This window comes from Petaurus breviceps, unplaced genomic scaffold (genome assembly GCF_028583685.1).
Source record: "Petaurus breviceps papuanus isolate PSGF00001 unplaced genomic scaffold, PetGlider_PUasm1.0 90977, whole genome shotgun sequence".
Taxonomy (NCBI): domain Eukaryota; kingdom Metazoa; phylum Chordata; class Mammalia; order Diprotodontia; family Petauridae; genus Petaurus; species Petaurus breviceps.
Genome location: NW_027187391.1, coordinates 42564608 through 42575311, shown reverse-complemented (window position 1 = coordinate 42575311; position 10704 = coordinate 42564608). Strand labels below are relative to the sequence as shown.

The 10704-nt window shown below is 38.3% G+C and overlaps 1 protein-coding gene across 5 annotated transcripts in view; it reads right to left on the bottom strand.

Moving 5' to 3' along the window:
- Positions 1–655: 655 nt before the first annotated feature.
- The window catches only part of WASF1 (WASP family member 1), a 135462-nt gene continuing 125413 nt past the window's right edge, over positions 656–10704 (bottom strand). For all 5 annotated transcript variants that reach the window (XM_069077057.1, XM_069077055.1, XM_069077053.1 and 2 more), the window contains 3 exons: positions 8116–8295; positions 6515–7146; positions 656–1592 (listed from right to left, as the gene is read on the bottom strand). In XM_069077057.1, coding sequence (XP_068933158.1) covers positions 1435–1592; positions 6515–7146; positions 8116–8295 — 970 coding nt within the window. In that variant the 3' untranslated portion in view covers positions 656–1434. The remainder of the gene's footprint in view (positions 1593–6514; positions 7147–8115; positions 8296–10704) is intronic.

Genomic DNA, 10704 nt, shown 5'->3' with positions numbered 1-10704 from the left:
TCATTTCCTATTTTCTATCCTAAACATTATCAGTTAGTTTTGATAATTGTAATTGATTGTAATAATTATTATAATCCATATTATTATATCTCTATAAATAGATCATATATACATATATCAATATATGTATATCTATATATTGTAATAATCTATATTATTGTATTAATATATACTTTTAAAACTCTTATCAAGTTAACTCTCAAATCTTCTGTTCTCCATATTAAGGACTTTTGATATGAATTGTCCTGTATTTGCCTTCTTTAATTATTAAATTTTCTTTTTTTCCTCTGAAATAAGAAAACTCAAACCAGGCTCTTATAAAAACCCAGTTAGTGCTGGGTCATAAGGAAGTTGTACTTAAGCTGAATTAAGAGGTATACCAAATTTGAGAGCTAATTTTACATTTTGTTCTACAATCTATGGGGGTTATGAAACCTCTCTTTTGTTTCTTTAGGAAAAACAACATCTAGGGTACCCTACGTAATAGTCCAAACAATACCTTCATGATTAAGAGGACACTGCATGCCTTAAAATTTAAAAAGATATAAATGCTATTTTAAAAAAAATTCAAATAAATCTGATCTCATCAGTTTGGGAGGTTTTAATAACACTATTTAGAGGATGACTATTAAGAAAAAAACCCACAACAACTAAAAACATTTAAAATGACCATTTATTAAATCAGACTATTATTCTTAACAGTTACATAAGTTACACAATATGTTTCAGTCAGAATATTTCACATGGGAAAATCAAACTCTTGTAGGCAGGCAAATAGTACCACACACAATATGTATTTTAAGGGATGGAGTGCCAGGGGAAGGGAAACTGCTAAACACTCAAATATAAGGCCATAATTATTTAAAAATTAAAAAAAAAAGATAAAAAAGCTCAAGCATTCTTTCTGTTCTTGAATTGTACTCAGTACTACATACTATTGTCCTTTCTTAGTGTACTCACATAATCAAGGTAGTGATCTCTTAACAGGTTTAATGCATTTCTTGATATTATTTAAAATGGAATAAGGCTCATTAATACATACAGCTGCCCTTGGAATTTCAATTTCAGTTAACTTCATTAACTTAAAATTCACAAAGTGCACAATTAAGATATGTAAAAAAAAAAACAAAACAGAAACAAATTTAATTTGCTACTCTAGTAACAGCTGCCCATGCTTAATACTTAGTGGTCTATATGAACAAAGTAATGTTCTTTCCAGGAAAAAAAAAAGTAAGTAAGGAAAGCCACCATAAAACACTTAACTTGAAAGATGTGCTAGTTTTCTTGTAAACTGAAAAATAGGACCCAGAAAAAAAAAAAAAGGATTGAAGGGGAAAAAAAAATACGAACACTAGTAATGACCAACCATTTTCAAAGAACAAGCACCACAATGGACGTTGCATTCAGTTTGGTTGTGTGTCAATGGATGTTTCTCTACTCCAGCCAATCCACTTCATCAAACTCTGAATCATCTTCAGAATCGCTATATTCCACAGCAATACGGCGGGACAAGATGGTGGCCACGTCGTTTTCGATGCGCTCGTGTTTAGCCTCTTGTTCACGCTGTTCCTCTACTTTTCGTAGCTGAATACCTGGTGTGTAATAAGTCAAAGTCATTTCAAGTTTTAAACCAAAGGGCCAAATATTAACTTTTCTTGAACACATTCAGTGGATTTGAAAAATCCTAACAGGAAAACAAACGGCCAGATGCTCAGAAAGAAGAATGTAAGGGGACAATTTTTAGAGATGTTAGCTGTTTCGTGAACGTGCTGCGTGTTAGGTTGGTACAGTATTTTGCCAAATGGCACCTCTGGTGGTCTCAAGGAATTTAGAAAACCCAAAAGATCTGGCCTAATGAATGTAGAAAAAAAAATTACTACATTTGTGCTACTGTCTATATAGGTTTGTGGTTGCGGTATATTTATGTAAATTAAGTAGGAGGTGGGGATGGGGGAAAGGAATAACTATTTATATCGTGCCAACTATGTGTTAGGCACTATGCTAAGGACTTTACAATTATTTCATTTGATACTCACAACAACCCTGGGAGGTAGGTGCTGTTATCCCCATGTTACAGTTGAGGAAATTGAGGCAAGCAGAGATTAAGTGACTTGCCCAGGGTCACACATGGTTTCCTGACTTGGGCCCAGCCTTCTATCCACTGTATCACCTAGCTACCTCTAAGTGGTATTAAGTATAATTTCTATTGGCTTTATTCTCTCCCAAGTATTGCAATAGGGTCTTTGTGAGGCACCTTAATCTTAGCAGAACATTAACTTAATAATAAGTTTAAAAAAATGGGCTTATACAATATAGGATTTTTCTAAAAGACCCAAAACAACTGTTTTTATTAAATGAGATTTAGCAACAACATGATTAAGAAGGAGGTATTTTCTTGGAGTATTATAAAAATGAAATCTGAGGGACTACAGACATGTCTTTCTATTCCAAACGATATTCTTTACACAGAAAGAGGAAACAGGGAGAAGAGTTCAGGAACAGATCACAAGCCTGGCAAAAGGCATGATAGAGCGATGGTGGAATACTTCAGAGATCGGGACATCTGCTGGAAATCTCTTTCTGCCAGTGGCAGAACAGTTAGTAATGTCCTAATTTGCCTTAAAGATAATATCTTTAAAAGTTGGAAGGTCCAGCAGCAAGGGGAGATCCTGTTCTGGACCTTATTCTCACCAACACAGAGGAACTGGTTGCTGGGATGGAAATAATGGGAACCCTAGTAATATCAATAATAATTAGCTAGCATTTATTTAGTGTTGTAAGGCTTATAAAGCACTTTTACACATGTTCTTACTCAATCCTCATAATCCCCCCCCTTTTGTAGGTGCTATTATTAGCCCCATTTACAGATGGAGGAAATAGGTTGAGAGAGGTTAAGCAGTGTGTGTGTGTGTGTATGTGTGCGTGTGCAGTCAGTCGCACAGTATGAATGTATGAGGCAGGATGTGAACTCAAGTTGTTGCCTGAATCATTTTGCCTGAGGCCACAGCTCTTCTTATGCTCTGATGTTGATCTATAAATATGATCAAAATATTGCTTCCTACTTCTGGTCCATTAGCTTATAAACTTTGTGTGTGTGTGTGTGTGTGTATGAGTATATACAGATAGATACTGTGTGTATATACACAAATGTGCACGTGTGTACATACAACACACTTGTATACACACAAACACATATGCATATGCACACATGGTGATGCACATACATATACATGTATTGTATATATGTACATATACACATACACATATCTCTATATATCTATCTATACTATATCTGTCTATCTATCCATCTATTTATCCACATCCACACCCACACACACAATCTCCCTGGTGACTAAGCTTATTCTACATTAGAAATGTCAAACATGTGACCCATGTGCTGCCTGAGTGAGGCCCAAAGCAGATTAAAATATCCTTTTGGGAAATATTTAAGAAAAAATATAATAAAACATAGATCACATTATAGCTCAGTCAATCTTTTGCAGCCTTCAGGGATCCTCATGTGTGGGTTAGTGGCCGATTTCTTTTTGAATCTGATACCATCACTCGAAGCTTAGCTTGCTCCCACAGAGGATCAACCACCCACACTACTTCTCCCTTTAAGCTATCCAGCTTGGGAAGTCCTTTCTAGTGATATGGAGCTAATAGGCAAGCCACCCCAGTCCAGGCAGGTTCCATCCTCGGCCCCACCCAGGAGCTGGACAAAGAGGAACATACCTTTACAAGTGTAAATGTTTTAAAGGTTTTTCTGTGTCTGGTACAGGAAGACACAATTCCAATAAAGTCATGGGGGAAAATGAGTTTTTAAAAATGATCATGCCAGACTAATCTTATGTCCTTTTATTTTTTTTTTGATGGGGTTAATAAATTGGTAGATTAGAGGGAATAAAGGCACTCCAGTTTACCTAGCTTTTAGCAAAGCAGCTGATAAGGGTTCTCATGCTATTCTCAGAAAAAAAAAATTCAGAGATAGGAGAAAGGCCATAGTAAAAACAGCTGCATTCAGAATTAGTTACATGGCCATACCTAAAAATATTTGTCACCTTGTAAAGGAGGTTTTCTTTAGAATATTCCAGGGATCTGGCTACCTATGCTGCTTAACATTTTTATTTAATGCCTTGGATAAAAGTAGAGATGACATGTTTATCAAATCTTCAGATGATACAAAGCTGAGAAAGACAGCTAACACACTTGAGGACAGAGTCAATTTTCAAAGAACTTGTCAGGCTAGAATACTGGGTCACACAATAACATTAGAGGAAGCTAAGTGATGCATTGAATTAAGTGTTGGGACTGGAGTCAAGAAGGCCTGAGTCCAAATCCTGCCTTAGACACTTAAGGCCCTAGGCAAATGACTTAACTTTTGTCTGCTTCAGTTTCCTCAAATGCAAAATAAGGACAATAGAAACCCCACCTTGCAGGATAGTTATAAGGATCGACTGAGATATTATTTGTAAAGCACTTAGCACAGTGTCTGACATATAGTAAGTCTATGCTACATATGTATATATGTTCTCTCTTTCTCATATATATACTCTACATATACTATACTATATATAGTGAATTTTTAATTTATATTTTATTTATTTATTTCTATATAAATATATTTATATTTATTTATATAATATTTACAGGTTCCTCTCTCTATATACTATATATAATAGACTACTAGTATATATGTATATACTATACAATACATATAAGTGTATATAAATGCTAGCCATTGTTATCATTCTTATTATTAAGATGAAATTTTATAAAGACAAACATAAAGTCTTAAATTTGGGTTCAAACATCAATTTCATAAGTGTAAGATGGTAAGGGTTTTGACAGTTCCTTTGGAAAATATCTGTAGCTTTAGGGAATTGCAAAAGCTCAATATGGAAACCAAGAAAGTTAATGTGACATGAGGCTGTACGTTCAGAGAAGCAGAGAAACCTCACGTGGCATGCCTCCCCTTAGAGGTGCACACAATATGGGGTGCCACATTTCAGGAAGGAGGCTGATAACCTGGTGAGCATCCAACCAGGAGGGTGAAGGGCCTTTAGAACATGCCATTTGAGGACTGGTGGAAGAATTGGAGATGTTTGGCCTGGAGAAAGGAAGCTTGGGAGGAAATGATATCTGTTCAAATAAATGAATGGTTGTCATGGGGAAGAGAGATTAGACACATTTTGTTTGGCTGTGGAAGGATGAACTAGAAACAGTGAGAGGAGGCTAGGGGGAGGAAGATTTAGGCTTGATGTCAGGAAATCCGCCCTTAACAATCAGAGCTATCTCTAAGCGGGACGGTCTGTCTGGTGGGGTGGTGGGGATTCCCTTCCCCTTGCAGATTCTCAAAGTTTGAATGACCCACTTGTCAGGAATGTTGTAGAGATTATTTTTGTGGGTTGGGCTAGATGGTCCCTTAAGTCACTTTGAAATCTTAACTGCTCTGATTTTCTGATGCTCAACTAATAGTGGGATATTTTGAAAACTGAGTAGGAATACCTACCACATTGTAGCACACAGTAGGTACTTAATAAAGGCTTCTTGATTGGGTGAGTGTTTGTTTGAACAGACTATAAAGCAGCAATTGTTAAAGAACACGTATCTGTCAGTCAATAAAAACTTATTAGGCACCAACTACATGCCAGGCACTGTCAAAAAGAGGCAAAAGACAGTCGCAGCTCTCAAGGAGCTCACCTCACAGTCTAATGGGGGAGACTACAAGAAAACAAATAAGTACAAACAAGAAATATACAGGAAAAAGAGGAAATAATTTAAACAGGGGAGGCAGTAGAATTAAGAGAGGTTGGGAAATGCTTCCTGTAGATAGAAGATGGTATTTTAGGTGAGACTTGAAGAAAGCCAGTAGGCAAAGATGAGGGGAGAGAGAGCAATTCAGGCATGGAGGACAGTCAGACGAAATGTCTGGAGTTTAGCTGTACTGTTTAAAGACTAGCAAGAAGGCCAATATCATTGGACGGATGAGTACATGTCACAGCATGAAGTATAAGAAGACTGGAAAAGTAAGGGGTAGGGCTAGGTTATGAATGGTAAAAGAGGATTTTATATTTGCTCCTGGAAGTGATAGGGAGCCATTAGAGTTTGCTGAGTTCAGGGATGTCACGGTCAGACCTGCATTTTAGGAAAATCACTGGCAACTCAATGGCAGATTCATTGGAGTGGGGAGAGACTTGAGGCAGGCAGGTCCACTAGCGGATACAAAATATTTTCAGTGCTTTACAAATGTAAAGCATACTGCTATCTAAATGTCTGACTAAATTTCCAATAACTACATTACATCCCACCTCCCTCCTTTTTTTTTTTTTTTGCTTTTTGGAGGGCAGTTGGGGTTAAGTGACTTGCCCAGGGTCACACAGCTAGTAAGTGTTAAGTGTCTGAGGCCGGATTTGAACTCAGGTCCTCCTGACTCCAGGGCCAGTGCTCTATTCACTGCGTCACCTAGCCAACCCCACCTCCTTTTCTTTTTTAATGAGAAATGGTAAGTTACCTTTCCGTATTGCTTCCAGAAGCACGCTCCTGGCATCGCTTATTACTGGCAGGGTTGATGGATGGCGCTTTGGCTCCGGAGCTGGAATGACTTGTGATGGAGGAGATGGTGGCATTAATGGGACATGAGGCCCAGGGGCAGTAGATGGGGGTGGGTGAACTCCAGAGAGAGGATGAGGAAGAGCTGCGACAGTGACAGGTGATGATGGCCGAATGCTGCCGGGAGGCGGCAGGGGAGGAGGTGGGGGAGGTGGAGGCAGCCCTTGCGCTTCCCCTGGTGGGAGTGGATGGACGGGTACAGTTTCACACACTGGGGCGGCTCTAGTGACTGGAGGGGAGGGCTGCACCAGAGGTGGCGCTATCGGAGGAGGAGCTGGGTGAAGGACTCCAGGTGCGATCTGTAGAGGAGCTGGCGGGGGCGGCACTGCTGGAACTGGAAGAACAGCAGCTGGAGGTGGAGGTGGGGGAGGTCCTGGAGGGGGAGGGGTTGAAGTCATTGAAGCTCTTAATGAAGTAGTTGACAAGGCAGATGGAAGAGGAGGTGGAGGAGGTGGGGGTGTGGGGCTCACAAACACTGCTGTTCTGCCTGTGGCTGGTGACTGTGGCCGGCTTTCTACCAAGCCTGGAGCAGAGCTGAAACAACAATGATATGCCCCAATCAGTTAATAAAAACAGAAGATCTAAAACAGATTTTCAAATGCATTAGTTAACCGGTATCATTTGCCAGCAGTAATACTATTTACAGGTTCCTCTAAAAACTGTGAGATTTTTTGTTGGTGAGAAGCATGACAGGAAAAGGACAGAAAAGGATATCAGTAAGAATAGTTATGATGGTAACAATAACAAACATGAATCATATAAATATTATCAATCCTTGATAATCATAATTTCACATTAGACCAGTTTCATTGAACTCTATTCTTCTTACATTTATATACTAAATTTTAGTAACAAAATAGATTAAGCCTGCACTGTGACAAAGCACATTTATGATATGACTGTATTTGTAGAAATCCTTTTGGCCAAGATAGGACTGTATTCAATCATGAGTATTTGGTGCCAATACGTATATTCTTAATTAGATCAATGATACTTATTATATACAGAGTTTGCTTGCAATAAGAGCCATTTATCTTCCAGAGAATAGAGCCTAGAGTGAATAGAACATTCATTTTCACTCTAATTTGCAATGCTGGTTATCTTCTCTTAGAGAATTTATAATCTGTTAGATTCAGTAACTGACAGACTAATTTAAGCTTCAAAAAACACTTGAGAAAGATTATGAACAGCATCTGATTTTGTGCATCCTCAAAATCTTTTTTCCAACACTTTGACATCCATCACCATATCTCAACTATTTTGCTTGACTTCCATTCCTTGGTCCTTTAAAACAGAACCCTTTACAGGATTCCACATTCCCCTCCCTTAGACAGCATGCTATTATTCATATGCACTCAGCAAAATCCTTCATAAGAAATGTAAGTTGGGTTGTTTTTTTTTTTTTTATCAGGGTAAGGTTCTTCTATTGCAATACTTTACTGGAGAAAAAAAGCGTTAGTGGCTCTTAAGTGAAATATTTACCCATGTAATTAATTCTGTTACCTGATGCAAGTAGGTGCGGGTTTTCCATCTCCTGCTGCATGCATTGGCGGAGGTGGAGGAGGCTCGTGGGGTCTCACTAAGACCCTTTCCTCAGCTCTGTTTAGAAGTTCACTCATCTGACTAAAGGGTAATGCAGAAAGTGAGTAAGAGGCATCCATATGATCCACATATGCCTGAGGTCTAAAGAACAGAAAATATTTAGTATGTTAGTGTCTCATTTTATTTTGCAACAACATTGGGAAAAGAGTTATTCCACCCAAGTGATAACTTTTAAAAAAATTTTGTTGGAAATCTTTCCAAAATATAGGGATCTTAAAAGTCTTAATGTTCTAATAGCTTAATACTTCAGGAAGACTTTGGAGTTTCTCAGACTTTGGAGCCTTAACAGGAGGTGCCCTCCTACAAAGTGCTTATGAACAGTCTCAGACCTCCTTAATCCTAAAAAGTCTCTAAGGCCTTGATCCTTCTACCCCATTCTCTCCTCCTCCTCCATTGTTAAATAACTTGAAAAAGCTGCCTACATTTGCTGCCTCCATTCACTGCTTAACAACTCACTCTTTCCCCAACCCCTTTAATCTGGTTTTTGCCACTAACACTGTACTGAAATCACTCTCTCAAAGAGCTCTAATGATCCACAAATGAGTTTTTAAAAAATCTTCCATTTGACTTCTCTGTACCTTCTGACACTGTTGATCACTCCCATCTACTGAATACTCTTTCATACTTTTGATTCAGAGACAGCCCCACTAATCTGATTCTCTTCCTGCCTCTTTTATAATGTGCTTTGTTTCTTTCTCCAGCTGCTTCTCTTCCCTATTATTTAAGATGAGTGTTTTCCTGTGGTTCTGCCCTTGAGCCTCTTTTTTTCTCTACATTTTGCCCCCTGGTAATCTTACTTGCTGTAAAGATGACTACCAAATATGTATCTCCAAGTTTGAGCTTCACTTGTCTGAGCCTTAGACTCAAACCTCTGGCCGACAGGATAAATTCTATCTAAGAGTCCCATAACATCTCCAATGCAGCATGTCCCAAGCCGGGCTTGTCAATTTTCTCCTTACTTTTTGCCTCCACCATTTCTCTCTATGGTGTCACTATTCACTCGGCATCCTATGCTCGAAAACTTGGCATATAGTCATATCACTTCAAACTGCTCTGAGCCTCAATTTCCTCATATGTAAATGGGGAATAATAACACTAGTTGAATATTAGAATCTCCCACAATTGGCCTGTAGGATGCATCTTTCTGAGTTTACCATCTTTGCTGTTTCTAAGATGGCCAAGAGGACTTTGAAGAGAGAAGGAATACCAGACTTTAATGAACATTCCTATCCCATTCTACCTCTTTTGGAAGCTTGCCCCCTCTATTATTCCTCTTCTTTTACTTATCTTTGATTTAGACTTATTCATTTCATCCTTTCCCATGTCCTACAAACATAATCATAGGAAAAAAAGCTGGAAGGGATTTCAGAGAGTATCTAGTCTAACTCCTTCATTTTAAAGATGAGGAAATTGAGCCCTAGGGAGATAAGGATTTTCAACCAGTTCCTCTGACCCCAGAAGTAGTGCTCTTTCCCCTATGCCATACTGCCTCCTTTCTTCATTCTTAAATAACCCTTACTTGACTCTGTTATTTCCTCAAGCTATCATTCAATATCTCTTTTTCCTTCTATAGTCAAATTCTTGGATGGGGCCATCTACATTTGTTGCCTTCATTTTTTCACATCCTACTTTTTTCTTATTCCCTTGCAAAAAGTCATTGGTCTTCTTGCTTTACTCCCTGATGGAAACTACTTTCTCCAAGGATACCAATATCTCCTAAATGTTAAATCCAGTGATTTTTTTTCAGTTTTCATTTCACTAAACCAGGAACTCTTAACCTGGATCTGTGATCATTAAATATGTATGTATATTTTCCTAACTATATAGCAACAAATATAGTCTACATATTTTGCACATTTAAAAACATTCTGAAAAGGGATCCATAGACTTTGTTAGACTGTCAAAGAGGCACATGATATAAAGAGATTAAGGACCTCTGCACTAAAACTTTCTAGAATATTCGCACAGTTAACCACCTCCTCCTTCTTCGTACTTTCTTCACCCTTGGCTTCCATGACAGGACTTTCTCCTGGTTCTTCTCTCACCTCTTTGACCATATCTCCTCAATTTCCTTTGCTTATAACTGCTGTTGCACTGGTCCCTTTCCTCCTCTCTCTCTCTACTCTCTTTCCCTTGGGTTCACTTATGAAGTGAACATTTTGGAATTATTTCATTATTCACATTATTCACTTCTATGCAAATGACTATCCAGTTTATGTATTCAGCCTTGAATCAATCAATACTCATTTATTAAGTGCTTACTATGTACTTGGATGGCACTCTGCTAAGCACTCAGGATACAAAACAAAACACAAAAGCAAAAACGGTTTCTCTCCTCAAGGAAATAAAAGGGGAGACGACATATCTATTAAAGGGGAAGGTACTAACAGCAGTTTTCCTACGGAAGATAGCAAACTGAACTGAGTCTTCAAGGAAGCCAGAGATTCTAAGAGGCAGGCATAAGGAGGGGCACATTCTAGGCAGGGGATG